Source organism: Sarcophilus harrisii, chromosome 3 (genome assembly GCF_902635505.1).
Source record: "Sarcophilus harrisii chromosome 3, mSarHar1.11, whole genome shotgun sequence".
Classification (NCBI taxonomy): Eukaryota; Metazoa; Chordata; class Mammalia; order Dasyuromorphia; family Dasyuridae; genus Sarcophilus; species Sarcophilus harrisii.
The window spans coordinates 561,815,836-561,840,241 of record NC_045428.1 but is presented as its reverse complement, the minus strand read 5'-3'; the positions used below and the strand labels follow the sequence as shown (position 1 = coordinate 561,840,241).

Sequence of the window (24,406 nt, the reverse complement as noted above, 5' to 3'; positions counted from 1 at the left end):
CCCCAAGTCTCCCAGGCATTACCCTTGGGCCCTACCCACAAGCCCCAGGAACTTTACCTTGAAAGACTCGAAGAAGCCACCACTGCCCCCTCCTCCATTCTCCATCTTGTCTTCATCTCCCCCCAAGCCCATCATGGACTGGCTGTGAACATGCAGCTCCTCATAGAGGGTCTCCAGGAGGGCAGCCCTGGTGCGCTCCTGTGGAGAAGGATGGAGGGTCACTGGGGAGGTAACGAGCACCCTGGAGGACTCGCCCTTCCTCTTCCCACAGACAAGACCAAGGTCTCTGAAGCCGGATGGGGGGCGCAGCATGGCCTCCTTGCTCCCTCTACTCCCCCCCCCAAAAGCCTGCATCCACCCATTACTCCTTGAAGCTTGAGTCGCCACAGCCAGAAGGGACTTCAGGGAACCTCATCTGACCTGATCATTTACATGTGAAGAAACAGGGCTCCAGGGGGCTAATGATCTGCCCAAGATCCCACAGCTAGTGGAGGAGGGTGGAGATTTGATCCCAGATCTAGCTGGCAACTGCATCATTTTTTCCTTTGCCCCAGTACAAATGCCAACACCCCAAGGAGAGACCCTCAGGTTTGCCAGGGTTTTCCAGCTCCTCACAAGCTCTTAGTGCCCATAGATTTGTTGGATCTTTTCCAGAAAGCAGGTTTTGATAGAAAGGGGCAAAGGGGCATCCTGAAGCCAGCTCCCGGGAAATCCCTCCAAAATGTACCTTCCTTATGTTGTGTACACAGCTGGTGCTTAATGTTTGTACAATGTCTAATGTTTGCTTAATGTCTATTGTTTTGAACGTCCTCCCGTAGGGCAGTATAGTAGGAAACCCTTGGTTCTAGAGCCCTGGCTCCCACCCCCAGTTCCACCACCAGCTGCTGTGTGCTCTTGGACGTGTCTCCTTAGATTGGCGAGTCTGGATTACATGAGGCCCAAATGAGATAAGGGCTTTGTAGTCCACAGCTTTGTAAGCATGATGTATTATCAGGTTACTCCCCCCGAAGAACCTGCAGTGGCTCTCTTTTGCTAAGTAGCGCACTATTCATTCATTAGTTCACTCTTAGTTCATGCTGCGATCCCTTGCCGGCCCCCGGCCTCCAGGACCTGTCAGACCTTCCCCCCATAGTCTGGAAGGACTCTAGCACAGGGCTGGGCCCACAAGAAGGGCTCAGGAGAGGGTCGTGAAGCAATTGGTTGTGTGACTTGTTGCAGGGGAGAGAGTGGTCTACGGAGGGGGGAAGGGGAGGGCCCCGAAGGGCCGGGCTAGGGGCTCCCCAGACATCACGCACAATCTGGTGGGAGCAGGCCTGGCTTCGGGACGGCTTTAGCCAGAATCTGGGGCTCCGCTGAGGGCCCCCAAGTTTTGTCTCAATTTCTCCCGCACGTGGCAAGCTGCCCTTTCCTGGTCCCAAATCCAGAAATCCTTTCTGCAATGGCCCTCTCTCGCTTCCCATCAGCCACCACAACCCTGCCCCTTCTCTCTCCAGGTCTCCCCCTTCCAGCCCACTCAGCTCCCCCCGGGGGGCTTCTCCCGTGCTGACCCAGCCCAGGGGCCGGACCCAGGCCTCTCACCTCCAGTTTGGCAAACTTTTCCGCCTTGTAGCAGGCGTACTCTGCATTTATCAGCTTTGTCAGCAGGAATTCCTGGAATTCGGGGCCCTGCGGACCCCACGGGGTAGAAGGACGGGAGGGAAAGAGAGAGAGAGGAGATTGGTTAGCCGAGCAGAACGGGGAACTCTTTCCATGGAGACTGGGGAGGCAGAGGGGAATGGCGAGAGGGGCCACGTGGCAGGAGAGAGAACCAGGTACAGGAGACTGAAAGGAAGCAGAGAGAAGGAGGTCCAGAGCAATGGATGCTTGGCCCCGGGAGCCTATCAGGGAGCTGAAGGTGATGCTCTGGTGCTGGGGAAAACCAGGCCCCACTCCCCTCTGGTCTCCTGGATACACAGAGCTCAGGTCTTCGGGACTAATAATGGGAAGAGATCCTAGGATCCACGGGATCCAAAAAAGCACCTGGAGATCTCCCTAAGTGGGGAGCTCCCATAGCCTTTGGCCTCCTTTACTGCCCCAGGGGAATGACATAGGGAAAGTCCTGGGGCCTGGTACAGAGACATTGGGGTCAGTCCCCAACAACACACACACACACACACATACACACACACACACACACACACACACCCCTAACGAGGGGAGAGTGGGGACAGGAAGGAGAGGAGAAAGGGGACAGAAGGTAGAACACTCATGTCCTCCTCACCTTTCTGAAGACAGCAGGGTCTGGAAGTGGGGGCCCGAAGAAGGGCACGTCATCCCTGGCAGTAACTGACACCTGGAGGGGAGAGCAGCCATTCATTCTAGGCCCCCTCCCCATCATTTTCTTTTCACTCCCTCAGGGACTCCTTGGAATAGGGACATGAGATTAGCTTAACCAGCCATGAACTAAAGGGGTTTGGGGGCCGTGAGGATGGTGAAAAGCTTGTATTCCCTCCTCTCCCTCTTGGGGCAGGCAGGAATATGGGGAACGGGGCAGGCTGGGAGCTGAGGAAACCTTATAGGGCAAAAGCATGAAGGAACTGCAGAACTACAGGGTGTCTGCTGGAAGAATCTTAGAATATTAAAGAACATTAAATATTAAAGAATATTAGAGCTGGGAAGGTTCCTAGAAAATAGAAATGTCAAAGCTAGAATGGCCTTTAAAACACAGGATATCAGGAGTGGGAAGGCCCTTAGAACATGGGATGTCAGAGCTGGGAAGGCCTTTGAAGCACAGAACGTCAGAGCTGGGAGGGCCTCAGTGCTCACCTACACCAATCCTTTCAGTACATACATTGGAAAAACAAGGCCTGTGATTTACCCAAAGTCACATAGAAGAAGGTAAGTGGCTGAGCCAGGGCTGGGACCCGGTCTCATCTGTCCTTGCCCTAACACAGGACTGAGAGCAGAGGGTTGGGTCCCTCATGGAGCCCCCTCACCTTGTAAAAGGGCCCATCGGGGCCAGCATCCTCCGCCTGCACCACTACATAGGCATGTAGGAAGTTGGAAGCAATCATGTCGGGCACAAAGGGCGTGTTCTCATCCTGGAAGACCACAGCCACGATGTCATTCCCGATGTGCCGTTTCCTCTGTAACTGAGCACAGGGCCCCCAAGGCCCCTGAGTTGGGATCCTTGGGGGCAAAGAGAGGGACCCTCCTATAGCCCCAGGCTCCTAAGGATTGTGGGAGATGATCCATCATTCTCAAGCATTTAGGGATTTGATGTTAGAGATTTGAATTTTGGGAGCGGGACAAAAAGCACAGGGAACAAAATTCAACATGGAATAATTTTCTTTCCTGAGAACATTTTTGATTTTCTCAAGAAACTAGAAGGAGGGGAAAATCTCCCTAAAATTTTTTTCCTTGTTTTTTTCAACTGTCAACATATCCCAAAAATTATCACCGTATGAGCAAACTAATAATACTTAAATACACACAATAATAATGTACAAAGGCGATGTAGTCATGTAATCATGGGAATTCCCAATAAGAGAAAGCTCTCCATCAAACTTAATTTGTAAAGGTCAGAGGGGAGATTTGAACATAAATTTTCCTGAATGAGCACAGTGCTCCACTCCACTACTGATGTGCCCATAGTCACGTTGTTAATAAGTGGACACAGATTATCTGATTCTAGGTGCAAAGCTTTTTCCACTGGAACCAGGTCACAAAATCAGAAATCAGAACTAAAAGGAACCTCAGAATGCTAGAACCATAGAACTAAAAAGTCAAGGTTGAGAGGGCCCTTTGAACAAAGATTTTGGCCTGAAGGGGACTTGGAGACCAGCACTCTACCCCTTTCAATTCACAGATGGAGAAGCCTAGGGAATAAAGCTGACAAGCTTATTCAGTAAGTTAAAGAACATTATTTTTCTGTTTCTAAACCAACAGGATGACTTTCCACATATGTTGTTTTTCAAAAAGAAACAGTGCTCCATGTTTAACATATATTGGATTACTTGCTGTCAGGGAGGGATTGGGGGGGGAAGGGAGGGAAAAATTTGGAACACAAGGTTTTATAAGGGTTAAGTTTGAAAATTATCCATGTGGGACAGCTAGGTGGCATAGTGCATAAAGCACCAGCCCCCAAGTCAGGAAGAACTGAATTCAAATGTGCCCTCAGGCACTTAACACTTCCCAGCTTTGTGATCTTGGTCAAGTCACTTAACCCCAATTGCCTCAACAACAACAACAAAAAATTAAATTAACAAAAAATTTTAAAAATTACCCATGCATATGTTCTGAAAAAAAATTAATAAAAACAAAGAAACAGTGCTCGTTTTACTTTTGTTCTGCAAACTAATCCAATTGTCTTGATTGTAAAATGCCTAGAAATATGACAATAGGAAGAGTGAGGTGCTGAGGGTCAGGTTTTACCTGTTGGGCATCCCCCTCTGTGTAGGGCAGTTTGGTGGACACATGGAACATAATCTCTTTGTTTCGAAAGTTGCAGTAGACGGACTCTGTCCCTGTCTGCCCATGGGTCACATCCAGGCCGCCCCGAAACCTGCCATCCGGAGACACCACCGCAGAGGCTTAGCTGTACTTTTCTCCGGAGTGAGCCTGGCTCCCAGCCCTCCAAACCCCACTGGGTCAGAGAGAGGGGCTTCACTCCCTGAGACCCCCCCTCCCATTTTTGGAGAATGACTCTTTCACTCTCCCCTGCATCCGAATCCACTGCCCAGCTCCCCACCTCCATTGTCTTTTCCCAAGAATCATAGAATGTTGGATCCAGAAAGGATATTAGAGACGAGCTGGTCTGATCTGTTCATTTTAGAGATGAAGAGACAGAGAGAATTTACTCACCCTTAGTCATAGAGTGAATTAAGAGACAGCCCCAGGATGACTCACCCCTTAAAGTCCTGTAGTTTGACCTTCTGACCCAGGAATTCTAGGAACTCCACAAACGCAGGGCTCTCCTCGTTGGTACTGAACAGCTCCTCCTCCGAGGTCTGCGGGGACACGGGGCTGGGGTTGTGGGGCCACCTACCCCGGGGCAGCAGCCTTCCTCCTGCCCTCCCCCCCAGAACACACCGCAGAGCCAGCGTCCCCCCAGATCAGAGAAGCTGGGCTGGGTAAGCCTGGAGCTCTCTGGGCACCCCGACAGGGAGCTCCGCGGGAACCCCAGGGAAAGAAGGAGCGCGCCATTTACCAGGGCAGGAGCTTGGGCTCCGAGCTGGGAGGTCTAGGCTCTAGTCCCAGCTCTCTCAATGACTTGCCGTGTGACCTTGGGCAAGTCATTAACCTCATCTATAAAAGAGGGGGGGCGGGCGAGAGAGTCCCAAGGTCCTTTCTGGCTCTCACTGTCTATGATCTAAGGTGGGAGGCAATGAGACGGACCCAGCAGCTGGAGAATCCTGGAGTCTCTGGGTTGGTCACCTGCCCTGGGGGGTGGTGAGGGTGGGTCCCCCCAGGTATTGGCGGGAGGTTGATTCAGCAAAGTCCAGGGAGGCCCACCTGCCCGAGTTTCTGGTAAATGACCCCAAACTTGAAGTTATTGCTGATGACATGTTCATCAAAGGTGACGATGAGGCGGGAGGCCTGGGAAAAGCAGACAGTCAGTGTGCGTTCCCCAACAGAGAGCTTCCACCTGGGGCATCACCTTTGCTCTCCGCCCTGAAACACACTCCATCTCCCCCTCTTCCTGGCCAAATCCTTCAAGGCCCCTCCTGGCTCCCTCCTCCAAGAAGCCTTCCCTGGCTACTCTCAGAATGGGAAACTGCCCAGGAGAGCAGGAACCACCTCTCCCACTATTTCCAGCAGCTGAGCATCCTGATTCTACCCTGGAGGATGCCCTCCAGATCTCTACATGTAGGGTCTGGCTAAGTGACTTCCCGACAAGCTCCAACAAAGGAATGTTTCCTTATGGGGCACAGAGACCTTCTTCCTGACAACTGCCTCCCTTTCCCCATGTCATTAACTCCTAGTTCTGCCCTCTGGGGTTAAGAGCACCCCGTGCGTCCACATCTCTTTCCATTCTCTCCCCTCAGAGATCCAATGGCACCCAAAGTCTGTACTGCCCATTTTTAGCATTCAAATATCTTGCCAGGTATTTATTACTCTCTTGTTTCTTATATCTCACCACACAGTTTGTCATTCCCCTGGAAAAAAGAAACATGTCTTTTTCTGGTATCTTAAGTTCTAGGTTCTAATGTCCCTCACAGACCCAATATTCTTTTCCAGAATCTTTCTCTATGCTCTTCTAGAGTCCTTTCTCCCTCTGATATATTATGTTCTAAGACGCCTCTGGCTGATATTCTCACCACAGAGGTCATTCCCCCGGAGAAAAGAAATATGTCTTTCTGGTATCTTAAGTTCTAGGTTCTAAAGTCCCTCACAGACCAAATATTCTTTTCTAGAATCTTTCTCCATTCTAACATTCATTCATTCCAACTCCTACCTTCTATTCTAAGTTCTTTCTGGCTCTGACATTCTCTGTTCTAAGGTCCTTTCCAGCTCTGATATATGATGTTCTAAGACCCTTTCAGCTGACATTCTCACTACACAGATTGTCATTCCCCTGATGAAAAGAAACATGTCTTTTTCTGGTATCTTAAATTCTGGTTCTAAAGTCCCTCACAGACTCAATATTTGTTTTCCCCAGAATCCTTCTCTGTTCCAACATTCATTCCAGCTCCCACATTCTTCTATTCTAGAGTCCTTTCTGGCTCTGATACTCTCTGTTCTAAGGTCCCTTCTAGCTCTGATATGAAGATCCCTACAGCTGACATTCTGTATTCTAGTTTCCCCCAGCTATGATATGCTGTGTCCTAAGATCCTTCCAGTCCTGACATTTCCTTTCTAGAGTCTGTGATTATAGGAGAGGCTTTCTTTCTGGGTCTGCCCCTAGGCACAAAATCAGAACCAGTTTTCCTTCCCGAGGCATCTTTTTTCTCAGATGGAACTTTGGAGTCCTTTTAAACAGAGACCCTTCTGTGATGCTCAGAGCTTGCTAAGTTGGCAAGAAAGGCCTGGCAGTAGCAGGGGGCAAACGTCCAGAACAACATTTCTTTACCCTACCAACCCCACCCACTCCCATCAATCCACTCGAGGCTGACAGGCCTGGTTTCAGGGCTCTGGGGTGACTCAGTCCCTTCTTATCATTATCTCCCTCCTCCAATCTTGAGAATCCCTGGAAGTTGACTATTATCCCTGAGGAGACTTGGGGTTCCAGGAACAAGTTTCCAAATATTCAGAGAGCTGAGGGGCCTTTCCTGCTCCCCACATACCAGACAGCTCAGTTCTCACTCCCCAACAATGAGGATGGGACCGCAAATGTCAGTCCTACCTTGGGGTAAAGCACTGGGTAGAATCGATCCACATTGACGTCCTCACACACCAGCTGCAGGGAGAAGATAAGGGGGCATGTGGGGCTGGGCCTGAGCAGGTGAGTCCAGGGGTACAGGGGGGCTGGGCAGGGAATACAGGCCTTCCTTTACATGAGAACATGGCTCAGAGGACCAGGGAGAATTCATTTGGAGGACTGTGTGAGGTCCAGCGTCTGGGTGCAGGAACAGGCCTCCCCAGCCCGGTCCCCCCAAGGTCAGCACCCGAAGCCGCCCAGAGGGTCCAGAGGCAGGGAGGTCAAACCTTGGCCATCTGGACTACGTTGGGGAACTCTGTGAGGCAGGAGATGGGGATGACGTCATGGTAGGTCCTACACTTCGTCCTGAGGAGAGAAGAAGGTGGAGTGAGAGAAGCAGAGGAAGCTGAGGGATCCGGTCTGGCCCAAGCTGGTGGGAAGGTGGACCCAGAGAGAATAGGCTGAGGGGAGAAAAGTCCTGCATTCAAATCCTTGACTTTTCCCTTGTGCCTCAGTTTCTCCTCCTGTAAAACCAGTGAGTGGAGCTCCTTATTTCTCAGGTCCAACCCTTCATGCTTCCCAGCCCCCCTTCCCAGCAGGGCCCCTCCCACCCCAACCTCCATCACCCGGATCCCTGGCTCACCTGAGCAGCAGCCTGAGATGTTCCTGATCCCCAATGACGTCATACTTGAGTGAGAACACCAGATGGCCCAGGGCAGTGTCCAGGGCATAGTAGTTGAAATGTTCCTAGGCAAGGATAGAAGAAAGGGGACTCAGCGCCACAGAAGCAGCAGATCAAGAACCTCCCTTGCTATGTCTGTTCCTTTTCCGACCCTCGCCACAGCACTGCCAGCCAACTGCCATTCGCAGAACTCCAGAGACGGGGAGCTCACCCCCTCTTGAAGCCTTTCATACCCTATAGGGTGAAAGCATCCCAAGACTCTACAGCTGGAAGGAACCTCCTCATTCACAGATGAGGAAAATAGGCCCAGAGAAGGCCCGAGGTCACACAGAGACGCGGGTCAGCAGCCGACACGCGTTTATCCAATGCTCCGCGCTGGGCTGACATGACACAATGCTCGTTCTCAAGGAGCACACATCCTCCCAGAAGAGATTGGGGTAACTCCCACATTTATCCCTGATCTCCCCCATTTGCACCAGCTTGTTCGCCTGCTGCCCCCTCTGAGACTTTCAATTCCATCATTTTTCAATCATGTTTTGACTCTCCATGCCCCATCTGGGGTTTCCTTGGCAGAGATTAGAGCAGTTTGCCATTTCCTTCTCCGGCTCATTTTACTGATGGGGAAACTGAGGCAGGCAGGGGAAGTGACTGGCCCAGGCCACAAGGCCACACTGGAACTCAGGGCCTCCTACCCACCTCGATTTCCCCCCTCTCCCCCCCAGTGTTACACCTAGAAGGGGCTGGGGATCATTTAGCACAAAACTGGGGGCTAGCAAGACTTCCTGGGAGAGAACCGGAGCGGGGGGAAGTGACCCAGAGGCCCGGGCTCCGATGACTCCAGAGCCGGGAATGTTCTCCCTCCGCCCCTATAGGCCCAGGTACCCGCGGAGCCCAGCAGAAGGCATCCCCGGGCTCCACTGTGAATCACGCCCTAATTGTTTTCTGTGTCTCGGTTGCTCCACCGGGTTCTTCCCCATGGGCAGGGACCGGGCCCGTGGCTTAGTAAGTGGGTGACTTAGAGGAAGTGAAAGGTGTCCCAAGCAGGAGGCGCAGGGAGCTGGGGGCCGGCCTCCCAGGACGGGGCACGGCTGTCTGGGTCCCAGGAAGCCGGCCCAGAGGCAGGGATCTGGGAGGAGAAGCCAGGGCTCCACACCCCCTGACCCCGCCCGGCCCGGCCCAGCCCAGCGAGTGCAGCCGGCTCCCCGGCCAACGCCCACGCCAGGAATCAGCCGGAAGTGAGCTCCTGTTTAAACACGAAGCTCTCTCTAGGCATGGGACCGGGAGTGTCCTAGGATGACAGGGCCGGAAGGAGCCTTGGAGGACTCTGGTCCGGCCCACTCGTTTTACAGATGGGCAAACCGAGGCAGAGTGGAGTTAAATGACTTTTGTCACAGAGGGAGCATTAGCAGAGAAAACATGTTCACAAAGGCACCTGATTCCAAATCCAGTGCTCCCGAGGGATAAGGGTGGGCACCTCTGCCCTGGTGCTCTGCCCCTCTCTCCCATCCCCACCTCCTGCCGGCACAAGGGGCTGGGGAGGCCCTGGCTGTTCCAAGGGGAAGGGCACCTTGTCCAAAGAGACTGTTCAGAGAAGGAGCTCCTGGACCTAAGCTGAGGCTACCCCTCCTTCCCTCCCTGGATCTTCAGCGGGTCACGTCCCCAGGTTGGGGGTGGGGGGAACCAACAGGGGGAGGCAGGGGGGTGGGCGGGCTCAGAACCTCGTGATGTTGGCTCACTTGCTGCCTTGGCGTCAACACCAGCAAGCCCAAGGTCATTTTGTCCTCTTCCCCAACCCCCCACTCCCTCCATGGACACAGCCCCGGGGGGAGGGAGGGGATGGCACTCAGTGTCTGGGTGATTCTCACATCCCTCCACCCAGGATCTCCTGATCCCACCCCATCCCAGTCCCCTGGACAGGGTCTTCTACCAGACTGTCAAAAACCTAGGAGGTCCTTCCTCTTCCTCCCAATACTTGGAAAGCAAGGTCAGGGGCTACCTAGGAGAGACTCTGGAAATGTGGAATGGTAGAATGTTAACTGTCCAAGTTTGAAGCAGCTTTAGAATCCAGTATCTCAGAGCTGGGAGGGCCCTTAGAACCCAGGAGGTCAGAGCCAGGAGGGCCCTTAGAACACGGGATGTCAGAGCTGGGAGGGCCCTTAGAACTCAGGAGGTCAGAGTTGGGAGGGCCCTTAGAACCCAGGAGGTCAGAGCTGGGAGGGCCCTTAGAACCCGGGAGGTCAGAGCTGGGAGGGCCCTTAGAACCCAGGAGGTCAGAGCTGGGAGGGCCCTTAGAACCCGGGAGGTCAGAGCTGGGAGGGCCCTTAGAACCCAGGAGGTCAGAGCTGGGAGGGCCTTTAGAACCCAGGATGTCAGAGCAGGTATAAAGCCTATAATGCTGAATGTCAGAGCCAGAAGGCAATCAAAGATTGCCAGGTCTTGTTACATCCTTCTTTTTACAATTGAAGCCTTAAGAATGAGATGAAGTGATCTGCTCCAGATCACCAGGTTAGAAGGCCGGAGTGAACACCTGAACTTGGCTTTTTGGCCTGGTCTCCCAGTGGTGCCCTCCTGGAAGCCCTCCCTAGCTGTTGGGTCCCCGGGGGTCTCCAGTCCTGAGGCAGCAGCTAGTGTGGGATGCTTCTATTATTTGGAGGACTTCGCTAGTCTTCCTGCTTCTTTGCACCTCCCACCTCTGCCCCTGGCTCTGCCCTCCATGAACCTAATCCCTGAGGACAGCTGCCCCACGTCCCTTCTCCTGCCTGTCACTCATTTCTCCTTCTGTGGGAGGCTCCTGGCATCTCAGCGCCAGCCTTGGCCACTCATGACCTGGATGGTCTTGGACGAAACACTTCCTTTCCCTGATCTCAGTCACTTTATCTGTAAAATAAGCCAGCTACCCTAAAAGGCCTCTGAGGTCCCTGACAGCTCCGGATGGCCTTCCTGTGGCAGAGCTGGCAGCATCTGCTCTCTTGCCACCCAATCACACTCGCTGACTCATTCTCAGCTCACCAAGACCCCTCCCCAAGAAGCCACGATCTGAATGGGGCTGGGAGGATGTTCGATGATCCCCATCCCACTTTTGCCCTCCAGAGCCCTTCTTGCCCTGAGGAAGCTGCCTCTGAGTCCCAGGTCCAAGGGGAATGCTGCCAGGGCACCTCCCAGGCCAGGGTCACGCCCCCCTGCCACCCCCAGGTCGGACAGCTCACCTTGCCTAAGAAGTACTTCCGGTAGAGCCGAGCCGTGTGGTTGCACTCCAGCTTCACTTTGGACGTGGGGGACTGGAGCTGCTCAGGCTCTGGGATGCTGCTGAGCTCATGGTTGGTGCCTTCGATCCAATAACCCCCAAACTGAGGCAGCAGGATGAGGGGGAAGGGCCCTTCACGCCCCAGGACCTGGGAGAGGAGATGGACGCAATCAGCCTCATGCCACCAGCCACTGTGGATGCAGCGAATACGGCTCTGAGCCGGACCTGATCCAGATTCTAACTGCATGAGCTTGGGCCGAGCGAACTACAAAACTGGTATATAATGGGAGCCACCTCCTGAGTGAGGGTCAGATGGAGTAACTAACAGATGCGAAGGGCTTTGGAGACCTTGAAAAGCTAAGGATATGTCAGCTCTGACAACCATTAACGACTGGAGCACTGCAACACTGACAAAGCACTTTCCTGGCAACAACCCCACAAGTGAGTTTGTTGCTGTTGTTATTGTTGTTTTGTATTATCTGATTATTATTAATTATTGGAGGTGAGCAAACTAAAGCTCTGAAAGGAGAGATGATTTGTCCAGTCCTTAAGCTGGGACTCCAATTCAGGGCTGCTGCTGATTCTTTCCCCTAGGTTGGGTTTCCTTTCAACTTGGATCGGCTTTCATAGGTTTCCCAGCCCCTCCAGGGGCCACAGTCCTCTCAGACTGAAACCTTCCCAAAAAACCAGAAGGGAAACCAAGAATTCTTCCCCAGAAGCCTTAGGGGCAACAACCCCAGCCTTGCCAATCCCCTTCCTTACTTCCTCGGCCAGTCCCCAGTGGTGCCCCCAGAAGGGGAAGAGATGCTACAGTGGGAGGCATCCGAGGGGTCAGTGAGATAGGAAAGAAGGCTGACTTCTAGGGACCCCTGATCTTTCTCTTAAAGGAGACTTCAGCCTAGAGAACCTACTCCCACCTTAGCTAATCCTTTATCCATACCACACCACTAACATGGATGTAATCCCCCAAAGGTCCTTCCTGGGCCCTCTTCTTTTCTCTCTCTACCAGGGATCCTCAAACTTTTTAAATAGGGGGCCAGTTCACTGTCCCTCAGACTGTTGGAGGGCCGAACTATAGTAAAAAGAAAAACTTTGTTTTGTGGGCCTTTGAATAAAGAAAATTCATAGCCCTGGGTGAGGGGGATAAACGTCTTCAGCTGCTGCATTTGGCCCACGAGCCGTAGTTTGAGGACCCCTGCTCTATACTATCTATCTTGATGGTTTCATCTGCTCTCAAAGGTTTAATTATCATCACCACAAGAAGGCTCCCAGATTTTTTATCCAACCCTGACCTCCAGACTCACATTTCCAACTGCCTCTTGTTCATCTCCCCCAAACATCCTAAACTCCAAAACTGAACTCTGAAAGTGATCTTTTCCAAATACTATCCTCCTTCCAACTCCCATCCTCCCAGCCACCCGGGCTCAAAACCTCCATTTCATCGGAAATTATTCACTTCTTCCACACGCCTGACAGATAATCAGTTACAAAAACTCTATGTTTTAAATCTTCACAAAATCTCTCCTAATTTCCTTTAGTCTCTCCTCACATCACCACCACTGGAGTTCAGACCCTCATTGCAACTTATCAGATCTACTGTATTAGCTTTTTATATGACCTCCCACCACCAAAGCTCTTTCTGCCCCAATTCATCCATCATTACAGCCACCAAAGGGATTTTTCAAAAGTCTAAATGCGGTCACATCACACTCCCTTCTCGTTAAGTTCCAGTAGCTCCCTGGTTTCTCTAAAATAAAATATAAATTCTTCTCTTTAACACTTAAAGAAAAATCTTCAAAATGTGGCCCCTTCCTCCCTTTCCTGACTTGTTACACCTTGATCCCCTCCACACATCCCATGACCCAATCACACTGGCCTTCTTGTGTGTGTTCAAACATATCACTCCATCTCCCACCACCACACCTTTGCCTCCCATGCCTAGGATGACCTGCCTCATAGCTTCCCTGACTTTCTTCAAGATTCATCTCAAAACCCTACTTTCTTTCCCAGTTCCACTCCCCAAACTCCTTGCTGCTACTGCCTTCATCTCAAGATCACCTCACCTATATACATATATATATATATATATATATATATATATATATATATATATATATATACACACACACACACACACACACACACATAGGATTATATATATCCTTTATATAAAGGATAAAGCTATATCCTTTATATAGCTCATACAGTCTTAGTTACTTCTACATCTGCTTTGTCAGAACGTAAGCTCTCTGAGGGCAAGGACAATTTAAATTTTTTCTCTGATTCTCCAATTCTTGCCTAGAACATAAAAATGTTTGCTGCCTGATTGGAATTGCTTTAATTATAATGTGATTTTCATCAAGTCATTCAGCCCCTCAGGACCTTTAAACCAATGATTCCTCTCCCCAAAACTTTGGGGCTTTCCACATGGGAATTTCCACCTGCTCCCTAAAACACAGGCTGTCTCCCATGCCTAGAATTCACATCCTTATTACCTTTACCTTTTAGAATATGTAGATGGTGCTCTAGAACTATCAACACTTGTTGAATAAACAGAAACCAGAGCCACCTGCCAAATCCCAATGAAAAGGGAGATCAGGGTGACGGGGATGAAGGCAAAGTCTTGGTCTGTGGCCCTGGAGTTTCTCTTTCCCCTGAGGGAGTACAGGCCTGGCTAAGAGCTTCCAGACACTCTTGACTGGGGTGATTAACCGCCTAGGGGAGTGAGGGATCATGGAGGTGGGGTTAAGGGGAGGGTAACTATCTTGGATTACCTCATGGACACTGGGATACGGGATGTAATCCTCTTCTGTCTGAAAAACACAAACAAGCCAGAAGTAAGCTAGACTTATCAGCCCTAAGACTACCCTCTTTTCTGGCCCAAATCATTTGTTAAAACATTATAATCATTTGATTCACCTGTCCACCTTTTTGGGACAGACATGACATTCGCAAGGAGAAAGGAAGAAGAGAAGAAGGGCGAGGGCAAGGATCATCCTGTTCTATAAAACCCAGGAGGTCAGAGCTGGGAGGGCCCTTAGAACCCAGGATGACAGAGCTAGGAGGGCCCTTAAAACACATGATGTCAGAACTGGGAGGGCCCTTAGAACACAGGATGTCAGAGCTGGGAGGGCCCTTAGAACCCAGGATGTCAGAGCTTAGAGCACAGAATGTCAGAGCTGGGAGGAATCTGAGAACATGGAAAGTCAGTCCCCATTCTCCAAGTTTGTAGACTTCCAGTGTTCTTAGAATAGCTGATAAACAGCCAGGTGATAAATACTGTCCATATACCCACAGGAGCACTCCCCTCTCTTCTTTCTGTCCTTAGAAATCTCTACCTTTATTCCATAATGCCCAAAGATACACAAGTACCACATAAGTACTACAGAGGGTCAATAGCCTGGAGAGAGAAGCAAGGGGATGACAGTGGGGTACATGGTGAAGAATCAGTTTTGAAGTAAAGGTGAGGTTCAGGACAGCATTTTCCTGGGACGGGAACTGGCACTCCCCCATCATTTCCCCATTTGTCAAGGGAGGACGAGGACTTACTTTGAGAGGTGGTGGGAAGGAGCATCTTTGTTCATCCATCCTGCTTCCCTGAAAAGATAAGAGTTTAAGTAATGGCAATCTTTGTAGATGGAGATACTCAGCTCCTCCAAATACACTGATAGGGTATCTGTTAGCATGAAAAGACACATATTGTGAAAGTTAGAAGGTCCTTTAGGACACATTACATCAGGAGAGCCCTTAAAATACAGAACATCAGAGCTGAAGGAGGCTTGGAACAAGGGATGTCAGAGGTGGGAGGGTCCTTAGAAAACAGAATAGCAAAGCTGGAGGGGGCTTAGAATATAGTATGTCAGAGCTAGGAGAGTTCTTAGAACATGGAATGTCAGAGCTGGAGAGGGTTTAGAACATAGGATGACAAATATCGGGGCTGGGGACAGTGAATTCAGAGCTGCTAGGGAATTCTTTCTCATGTTGGAGAGCAAAAACTAAGACGGAAGGGACCAAGCAGCCCAAGGCAGTTCTGTGCTTATAATCCAGTCTAATACCTTTTTACTACACTACCATGCAAAAAATAGAATTCTCCCTCGGACTAGGACAAAGAGGTGGAAATTATAGGGAACTAGATTTGGGCTCTTCCAAAGAGAGAATAATCTATCAGTGAAAATTCTGCAAAATGGACTGGGTTACTTTCAAAAACAGAGAGCTCTCTATTATAGGGAGGATTCAGCCAAAGGCTAGATGCCCCTCATTAGGGTTCTTGTAGAGGGGTATCATGCTTCAGTTGGGAGTTCAGCTGGATAAACTCAAAGGTCCCAGTGATACTCTCATTCCGTGGGGCTCCAAGTGGAACGGAACCTGATTGGATGAGACCCTGGCTAAGCAGGAAGAGCTGGCTCTGAGCCCCCACAGTCAAAAGCAAAGCCAAACTGGAAAACAAGACAAGGACACAAGGCCCCTCAGGATGAAGATGGGAACCTGGGAATTGGGATCTGGAACTCAGCAGACAGATACGGCCATTGCTCAGTGCTCAGACATGACCCACCTTCCCTGCCCCAGGGGGATGCTGCTGCCTCTTCCCAGCAGAACAGATCGAGGCTGAAAAGAGTATCGGAGCAGAAGATCTAGGTTCTGCCCCTCCCCCCCATCACCCACCCCTATAGGACTCCCCAGAGCAGATCCAAAAAATGGCCACTTACCTGCATCTTCTCAATCATCTCAAACAAGTCTGAGTTCTGCAAAAGAGAAAACAAGAGGAAGGGCAGGGTCAGGTCAGGGAAGCCTAAGTTCCTAGATCTAGATCTGGTCAGGAGCACAGAGACAAACTCCAGCCCCTCTCATTACACAGGAGGCACATGGAGATTTACCTGAGATAAAACAGGAAGCAGGTGGAAAAGCTGGATCAGAATCCAGGTCCTCTGTCTCCAGATATAGTGCTTCCCCCTTGGTTCATTTCTCCTCTGAACCCTTCAAACCTCCCCCCCTCATCCAGCAACATCAGCCACAGTAGCAACCTGAGGCCCTGGGATGCTATGGGGGGGACTGAGTTTTGGGTCTTTTCTGCCTATACCCATAGCTGGGGAGGGTACTAAGAGCCCAGAGCCAAGCCTCTACTCTGTCAGCTAAGGAGTTCACAGAATCCTGGGGAAAAATAATTTAGAACTGGACCTTGTATTAGGTCCTCACTTAATTGTCTCATTTTATAGTTTGTTACATCAGACCATTATGGTTCTGCCCAGCTCTGACCTCCTGGGTTCTAAGGGCCCTCCCAGCTCTGACCTCCTGGGTTCTAAAGGCCCTCTTTGCTCTGCCTCCTGTGTTCTAAGGGCTCCCACAGCTATAACATCTGGTGTTCTAAGGACTATTCTCCGTTCTAAATTTTCTTAATGAAGAGGAGATTATGGCCTAGAGACATTATGTGCCAGAGATAAGGTCATGCAGGGATTATTAGTAGCTGATCTGGAAAGTGAACCCATATTCTCTGATTCCAAATCCAATCCTCTTTCCTACTCTATTTCAAAGAATCTTGGACTTGGAAGGGACTTTGGCTCACTGATCCAGAGCTGGTAGGGGCCTCCTAATCTCGCTCGTGCAACTGCCTCATTGCCAAGAGGAGATCAGTTACAGACACAGGTCTTCTAACCCCAGAGCTTAAGGAGTCAGTCTTGGCCACTGAGACCAAGCCCACGGAGCCTAAACCCTGGGGAGGTGGGCCGTCACCACCTCCTCGATTCTCTTGGGGTTCACGTCCCTGCTTATTACTTCTGTTCTATTCTTCCCAGTCCAAAATGAGGAGAGACCGCCTCTTTAAGGAGCCAGGGGCAAATCCTCTCCCTTCTAACTTGTCCCTAGGCCAACAAAAGTTCCCTCAATTCCCAAACCTTGCCTCCTCAACAGATCTGTGTGGAGAGGCTCCAACCTGGGTCCCAGCCTTCTCAATGATGAAGCAGCATGGAAAAAAGCATTTGGACTCATAGGAGGTGACTTTGAATCCTACATCTATTCCCTTATTAACCACACAACTTTCTGACTGATCTTGTTCTCTGCTTGGGCCTCAGTTTGCTTATCTGTAAAATGAAATAAACTTCAAGGCCTTTTGCTTCTCTTAAATCTTACAATGGGAAGACAATAGTGCTAACATCAGCAGCCACTGGGGACGATGCCCCGATCCCACCCAGACCAATGCCAAGCTGCTGGCAAAAAGAGGCCAGGTGTGTGCCAGACCCCGGCATGCGGGCACAGAAGAGCAGTAGGAAGTCCCCAATTCCATCCCCAAAGGATATTTTAATCCAATTTAGGGAAGCCCAGGGGCAAATCCGAGGGGACCCCCTAGTGACCAGGTATATGATCCCCACCTCCAAGTGAAGTCTGAGACCCCAGTACAAGTACAGGGAACCCAAGTATATTAAGAGAGCTCCCCTCCCTCTGCTCCTCCATCTGGACAGGACTGGACCACGCCCAGCATCAATACCCACTTCATTCACCTCTTCTCTCTTCTGTCTGTTTCTCTCCCTCACTTCCCCCCTCTCTCTTTCCCCCTTCTGTCTCTTTCCCCCTCTGTTTCTAGCTCACACACACACACACACACACACACACACACACTTCTCTATGTTTGATCTCTCTTGCCTCCTTCCCTCCTTCCTTACCTCTCCTTTCCCCCCTCCTCTTTTTGTCTCCTCTATGTCTTATCTGTCTTTTCCTCCTTCCCTCTTCTACTTCTCTTCTCCTTTTTTCCCCATCACATATTTTTTCTCTCACCCACACCTTCTCTCTTTCACACACACTTTTTCTTTCTTATATACCTTCTCTGTTTCTGTCTGTCTGTCTGTCTGTCTGTCTGTCTCTCTCTCTCTCAGGCACACACACACACAATTATAATTAACCCCCCTTTCTCTGTGCCCCCATTTTCCCTGAGCCCCCCACCCACATACGTGTGGCTTTAAGCTCTGCCACTTCCAGGCTGGGCTTCCTTGTCTGCCAGCTCCTGCCCCATAGTGCCAATGCTGAGCACAACTAGGTTTCCTGAAGGGAAGGCCAGTCCCAGCTGGCAGGGCCGGGGAGCTTTCCAAGACAAATGCTCTAATCCCCTGCCAGCGCCCAACCACTGGCCCTGTGCTCTGTACTCTTCGGTGGAAGGGGCAGCCCATCCGTCCCACACTCCCACCTCGGCGGAGGGGCACACCGACAGTCACAAGGACATACTGACACACACAGAAGCGTGTTTGTGTACACTCTGCTACACTCACACACTTATGTTTCCCTGTCTAAACTCTCGCACACCAGGACGTCCACAGAGACAGCCTTACAGGAGCTTCTCCTTGGGGGGCAAAGCTTTGGGGGCTGGAGGAGGAAGTCTCTGAATGGAAAGCCCAGCTCCTAATTATGGTGTCAGAAACAAGCGGCCCCTGAGAGATGCACCAGGCCACACCACACGGCAGGTAACATCACAAAGGAATCAGGAGCACAGCCACACAAATAACAACTCCTGTATCTCCACACTACAAGTGAATATCCCGACCTTAATCCTGGCAAGCGGGGAGGGCAGTCACACAAAATAGGGCTAACCAGTGGGGGCTCACAGAGGCGACAGGACAGGTGGTCACCCGGACCTCCAGAGAGCATGGGACGGAGGCCCCGAAGCCCAGGAGCCAAAAGGGCCCAGCCTGAGCCGCAGGAGAGCGGCCCACAGCTGGGCTCTGCCTCCACCTACCAAACTGGTGGGAGGGAAGTCGCTTTCAGTCTGTGCCTGAAGGGGCTGCCCTCAAGGGTCCCAGAGACGGCCTCCAAGATCCTGCCCCTTTCTGACACAGTAGCCTCTCAGTCCCCATTTCTGACACAGTAGCCTCCCAGTCCCGTTCTCTGAGCTATACGTTGGATAGATAGTAACAGCTTGTAACACACACACGGACGGCTCAGAGTCCCACCAACACACCCTGGGAGAGTGTTATACATAGTGTCAGTGATTAAGAACTCCAGGAAGACAATTTCACAACTCGGGTGTAATCCGCACACACACATGCAGTCCTGGGGAAGCACACGGACACACAAGCCGGCCTGGACCATTGCAAGCCAGAACACTGCAAGGGAGCCACTAGGACCCCCGGGGACCACATAAGCCCTACACTGGAAAGCGGTTCACTGACCCTTGGGAGATTCCTGGCAGGGCACGGGGACACACCCCTCCCCCACATCCAATCACACACACACAGAGTTTCTCTGTCTCTCTTTCCCTCCCTTCCCCCCTCACATATACACACACACACACACACACACACACACAGCCCGGCTCCAGGTCCCACCCCTCCCCGCCCCCCACCTCACCCCATCCCGATCTCGCCTATGGCCCCGGCCCGAGCCCCGCTCACCTGCCAGGCAGCGCCGGTGGGCAGTGAGCCCCTCCGCGGGCGGGCGGGGGGCGCCGGGGGCCGCGGCTGCGCCATCCCGAGCCGGCCCCGGGCCCCCGCGGCGCCTCGCGTCCCCTCCGCCCGCGCCCCGGCCCCCGCTCTCGCCCGCCGACCCGCAAAGCCCCGGCAGCCCCGGCGGTCCCGGCCCAGCTCGCTCCGGGCTCGGGCTCCGGCTCGGCTGTGGCGCTGGCGGGGGCTCGGCCGGGTCGGGAGGGGGATCGAGGGGGCGGGCCAGCAGGTACGGGCGGCGTGGGGCGGGGGCAGGGGCGGGCAAAGGCGGTGTGGACCCGCCCCCGGCCCAGCCGGCCCTACCGCTCCTGGTCCCGCCTGGCTCCGACCGCCCACCCCGCCACTGCCCACAGCCGGATCTCAAAGCACTGCTACCTAACAGCTCCCCTAAAGTCTCAGAGAGCTGGGCCGGTCTAGTCTCCGAAACTTTCCTCCGCGAAACCGTGTGTGGCAGAGCTGGAAAAAACCTGGCGCACAGAATGCCAGAGCTGAGGAGGGCTTGGGACGCAATTTAAGAGCTGGAAGGAACCTCAGAACACGGACTACCAGAGCCGGAAGGTCGTTAGAACCCCGAGAATCCAGAATATCAGAGTTTTTAGAACGTCAGATCTGGAAGGAATTTGAGAACACGGAATATCAGAGCCGGGAGGGCTGTTAGGACGAAGTCTGAATAGTAGAATTGCCTTTAGAGAAAAAGAGAAGGGAGCCAGCATTTATTAAGCATCTACTGTGTTCCAGGCAGTAGGCCAAGGAATTTTCTAATGTTGTCTCTTCTGCTCCTCCCAACAACCCTGTAAAGCAGGTGCTGTTATTTATCCCCTTTTTACAACTTAAGAAACATGCAGGCAGATTAAGTGACTGGTCCAAAGTCACACTGCTAGTAAATGCTGAGGTCACATTTGAACTCTGGTCTTCCTGATTCCAGCTTAGCACTCAATCCACTGAACCACCAGGTATCTTTGAGGTCATCAGGTTCACACTTTGGGAACTGAAGCCCAGAAGGGGAAATGTCTTGTCACACAGGAAGTCAGCGACAGCCGAAGCTCAGTCCTGTGGTCTTTCCGTGACATTGGGCTGTATTCTTTTGCTCATCCTTACTTCTCCCTTCCAAAGCAGTTAACTGAGACCTAGACAGTGGTTAAGGCCACAGCTACTTCCCAGGTGCAAGTGAGACAAAGAGCAGATCTCAGGACCCAGACTGTCTACCAGAGGAAGAAGGGGGACACCTCTCCCATTCACTTCCTTGAGAACCACTAGTGAGGAGGAAGATTACTGTGTCCAGTAATTAGAGATTAGCTAATCCAATTCTATTTTTCAGATCAGGAAACTGAAACCCAAAGAGCCCCATAAGGAATAAATGGCAGTCAGGATTTGAATCCAGGTCTTTTGGAGCCAAATCCTGCACTCTTCACTGTATCACAGTTTTGGCAGCAGACTCCCAGCTGAATTCTAGTTGCCTTCCCCGTCTCTCCCTGATGGCCCGAGTCCTAGGAACCTTCCAGGCCTCTGGCAGTGGGTCAAGATGTGATGCTCCCAGTCTTCTATAACTACAGAGTTTTTCCTGGGCAGAGTCTCTGGAAAGGATGGGCAAGGAGTACTGAACTGGAAGGAAGCCGACCTGCTTCTAAGGACATTAAAATTCCCTTCCTGCTCTGACAGTCTGTATTCTAAGAGCTGTCCATCCAGGGTTCTAAGGGCCCTCCCAGCTCTGACCTCCTGGGCTCTAAGGGTCCTCTTAGCTCTGACCTCCTGGTTCTAAGGGCCCTCCCAGCTCTGGCTTCCCAGGTTCTAAGGGCCCTCCCAGCTCTGATATCCAGGGTTCTAAGGGCCCTCCCAGCTCTGACATCCCGGGTTCTAAGGGCCCTCTTAGCTCTGACCTCCTAGGTTCTAAAGGCCCACTCAGCTCCGACATTCTGGGTTCTAAGGGCCCTTTTAGCTCTGACATCCAGGATTCTAAAGGCCCACTCAGCTCTGACATTCTGGGTTCTAAGCCCCCCACCCCAGCTTTGACATCCTTTGTTCTTAAGGGCCTTCCCAGCTCTTACATATGTTCTAAAGGTCCTCCTAGCTGTTCTATGTTCTAAGGTCCCTTCAAACTGTGACATTCTATGTCATTAATGAGATAATGTATGTGATATTCCTTATAAGCCTGTCTTCTATTATGATGGTGATAATGATGATTTTTTTTTTTAGCAGTCTATGTTCTAAGCCCCACCCCACCCCTTCTAGGATCTATGAGTCTAAATCGTGGTTGCAGATATCAATTCAGGAAACAGTCTTCCAAATCCCTGAACAGGTAGAGATCCTGCTCAGAAGCAGAGAGACTTGGGATTCTACCTCCTAGAGACGCTGAGGAAGTATCTAAGCATTCCCTCACACTGCCAAGGAAGCCCGAGGTTCTTGAACAGTCCTAGAAGGCTGGACCTAAGCCTGACCTCCAGAGCCCTCAAAGAGGCTCCCATAGCTCCCTGGAGCCAGGCCCCTGGGATGCCCAGCTAGCTTTTGGCTACAGCTTTGGTCTCAGGAAGCTGGCGGCAGCAGGAACTCCGGAGATGTATGTTCCAGCCATAGCCCCGGCTTTGGTTTTAATAATTAACAGCAGCAAATATTGATTTACACAACTGGCTCCTTAGACCCAAGTGCTTCCGGGCACCTATCGCAATGCAGCCCTGAGAAAGCCTTGCATTCCCACACAGTCCCAGGAGTAAGGGAGGGTCATGCTAGTATGGGAATGTCTGGGTATCGGGCAAACAGGGGCAGGTGTGCTTGGGTCTGTGTGTGTGTGTGTTTATGTATGTTTGATTATGTCACATGGATCAATAGAAAGGGCAGGGACAAATCCTTCTAGAGGACTTTCACAAACATCCTGATGAGGAAGGTGGCAGCCATGTTATTGTCTCATTTTACAAATGGGGAAACTGAGGCCTTTAGGACATAGGTCACTTAGAAAGTGCTAGAGTTGGGACTAGGATTCAGGTAACTTGATTCCAAGTTCAGTGTAAGCTCTTTCTGGTACTTTCATACACATTGTGCTTTTGGGCGCATGCGCTTGGATAGATATCTAGGCTTATGGGGCTCCCTGTATGTATATGTATGCACATATGTACATATCCACCCCATTTGAACCTGTGTATGTGTGTACACATATATGTATACACTCATATCTACTGACATTTACTAAGCACCTACTATGTGCCAAGCACTGTACTAGGAGCTGGGGATACAAAGACATGAATTAAACAATCTCGGCCCTCAGTGAGCTTATAATATAATGGGGAAGATAACAAGAATGTATGAAAACATATGGAAAATAAACACAAGGTAAATTCATGTTTTATATAAGGAATTTTTTATGCTTTGCGTAAGAGTATATTTAATTAAGTGTGCCTTTTTGCTCCTTAGCTCTGCCTCCTGGATGACCTGGCTTCTTTTAACATTCAATTTAAATCCCACTTTCTGCACACCCTGCCTCCCTACCCCTGTGCACCTTGCTAGGGCCTTCACACGAGATTATCTTCTATCTACCCTGCATATGTCTTGTGTGTGCAGAGCTGATTGCATGTTGTGCTCCCCTCATTTTAATAAATATGAGTTCCCCTAAGGGGAGAGTTTTGCCTTTCTTTGTAACTCTAATACTTTCTTGTTGACTGCTTGAATGGATCTAGATATAGACATAGATATAGATACAGATACAGATATGCACATATTCATAGGCTGGTATGGAAATAGGTGCATGTCCATACAGGAATGTGGTCTGTGTTCATATGGCTGCATGCATGTGTATGGGCCTGTGGCCATATTCTGCCTCTCATCTATGGTATTTAGAGGGAACCTCCCCAAAAGGCACCAGAAACATGCTGATGACAATCATTGTCCCTCATCTTCCCCATGTATTTTCTCATTGGATCCTCACAGAATCCTTGCGTAGGTAAATGGTGGGTCAGGGAATTTTCTACCATTTCCTAGAGGGATGAACTGAGACTCTGTGAGGGGGAAAAAAAACAAACCCTCAGCCAAGCAAACACCATGAGTTGGTGACGGAGGCTAGAATAGAACCCAGCTCATATGATCTGTCCAGTCAAGTCAATATGCATTTTTCTTGTTTTTGTGCTTTAAAAAAAATCTGGTTTTATTTATTTATTTGCTTGTTTATTTATTTGTTCATTCATTTGTTTGTTTCTTATTTATTTATCTAGAGGTTGGATTTTCTTATCTCACAGAGGGCCACGCATGGGCTGACCCTTCTATTGATTATTTTGGGAGCTTTTAACCTGTTCTATTACAGGTCCGGGCTGGTAAATCTCTCCTTAGGTAGCCTGGTATCCTTCCATCTTGGAACCCTTTCTTTACTACTATTGCAGCTCAGGACTCCTGGGCACAAGCAATCCCCAAGCCTCAGCCCCCCAACAGTAGGGATTAGAGATACAGAAATAGGGATTGTATTGGCAAGCAATTATTAAGTGCTTACTATGTGCCAAGTATTAACTAAGCAATATAATGTAAAACATTACATACATTATTATTATTGACATTATTAATGTCATAGAATGTCACAGTTTGAAGGGACCTTAGAACACAGAATAGCTGGGAGGACCCTACAGAGATAGGACTCCCCAAAAAACTCCAAACCCACAGTGATTAGGTGGATTTGTGATGTGTCTTTCTTTCTGGTTATTCTTTCATTTCTTCCTTACAAAAGGAACAGCAGGGCCAGAGGAGAC

At 50.7% G+C, this 24,406-nt stretch overlaps 1 protein-coding gene across 4 annotated transcripts in view; it reads right to left on the bottom strand.

Moving 5' to 3' along the window:
• RAP1GAP (RAP1 GTPase activating protein) overlaps positions 1–24,406 on the bottom strand; it is a 90,926-nt gene that overhangs the window by 12,846 nt on the left and 53,674 nt on the right. For 2 of the 4 annotated variants that reach the window (XM_031962668.1, XM_031962669.1), the window contains exons 4-17: positions 15,972–16,007; positions 14,815–14,862; positions 14,040–14,078; positions 11,228–11,413; positions 7,983–8,086; positions 7,627–7,705; positions 7,325–7,378; positions 5,494–5,577; positions 4,888–4,988; positions 4,414–4,543; positions 2,976–3,131; positions 2,261–2,332; positions 1,579–1,665; positions 58–198 (exon numbers count right to left, since the gene is read on the bottom strand). In XM_031962668.1, the coding sequence (XP_031818528.1) occupies positions 58–198; positions 1,579–1,665; positions 2,261–2,332; positions 2,976–3,131; positions 4,414–4,543; positions 4,888–4,988; positions 5,494–5,577; positions 7,325–7,378; positions 7,627–7,705; positions 7,983–8,086; positions 11,228–11,413; positions 14,040–14,078; positions 14,815–14,862; positions 15,972–16,007 (1,317 nt within the window). Of the gene's footprint in view, positions 1–57; positions 199–1,578; positions 1,666–2,260; positions 2,333–2,975; positions 3,132–4,413; positions 4,544–4,887; positions 4,989–5,493; positions 5,578–7,324; positions 7,379–7,626; positions 7,706–7,982; positions 8,087–11,227; positions 11,414–14,039; positions 14,079–14,814; positions 14,863–15,971; positions 16,008–19,637; positions 19,719–24,406 lie in introns of those variants that run through there. The other 2 variants (XM_031962671.1, XM_031962672.1) reach the window with 2 other exon arrangements.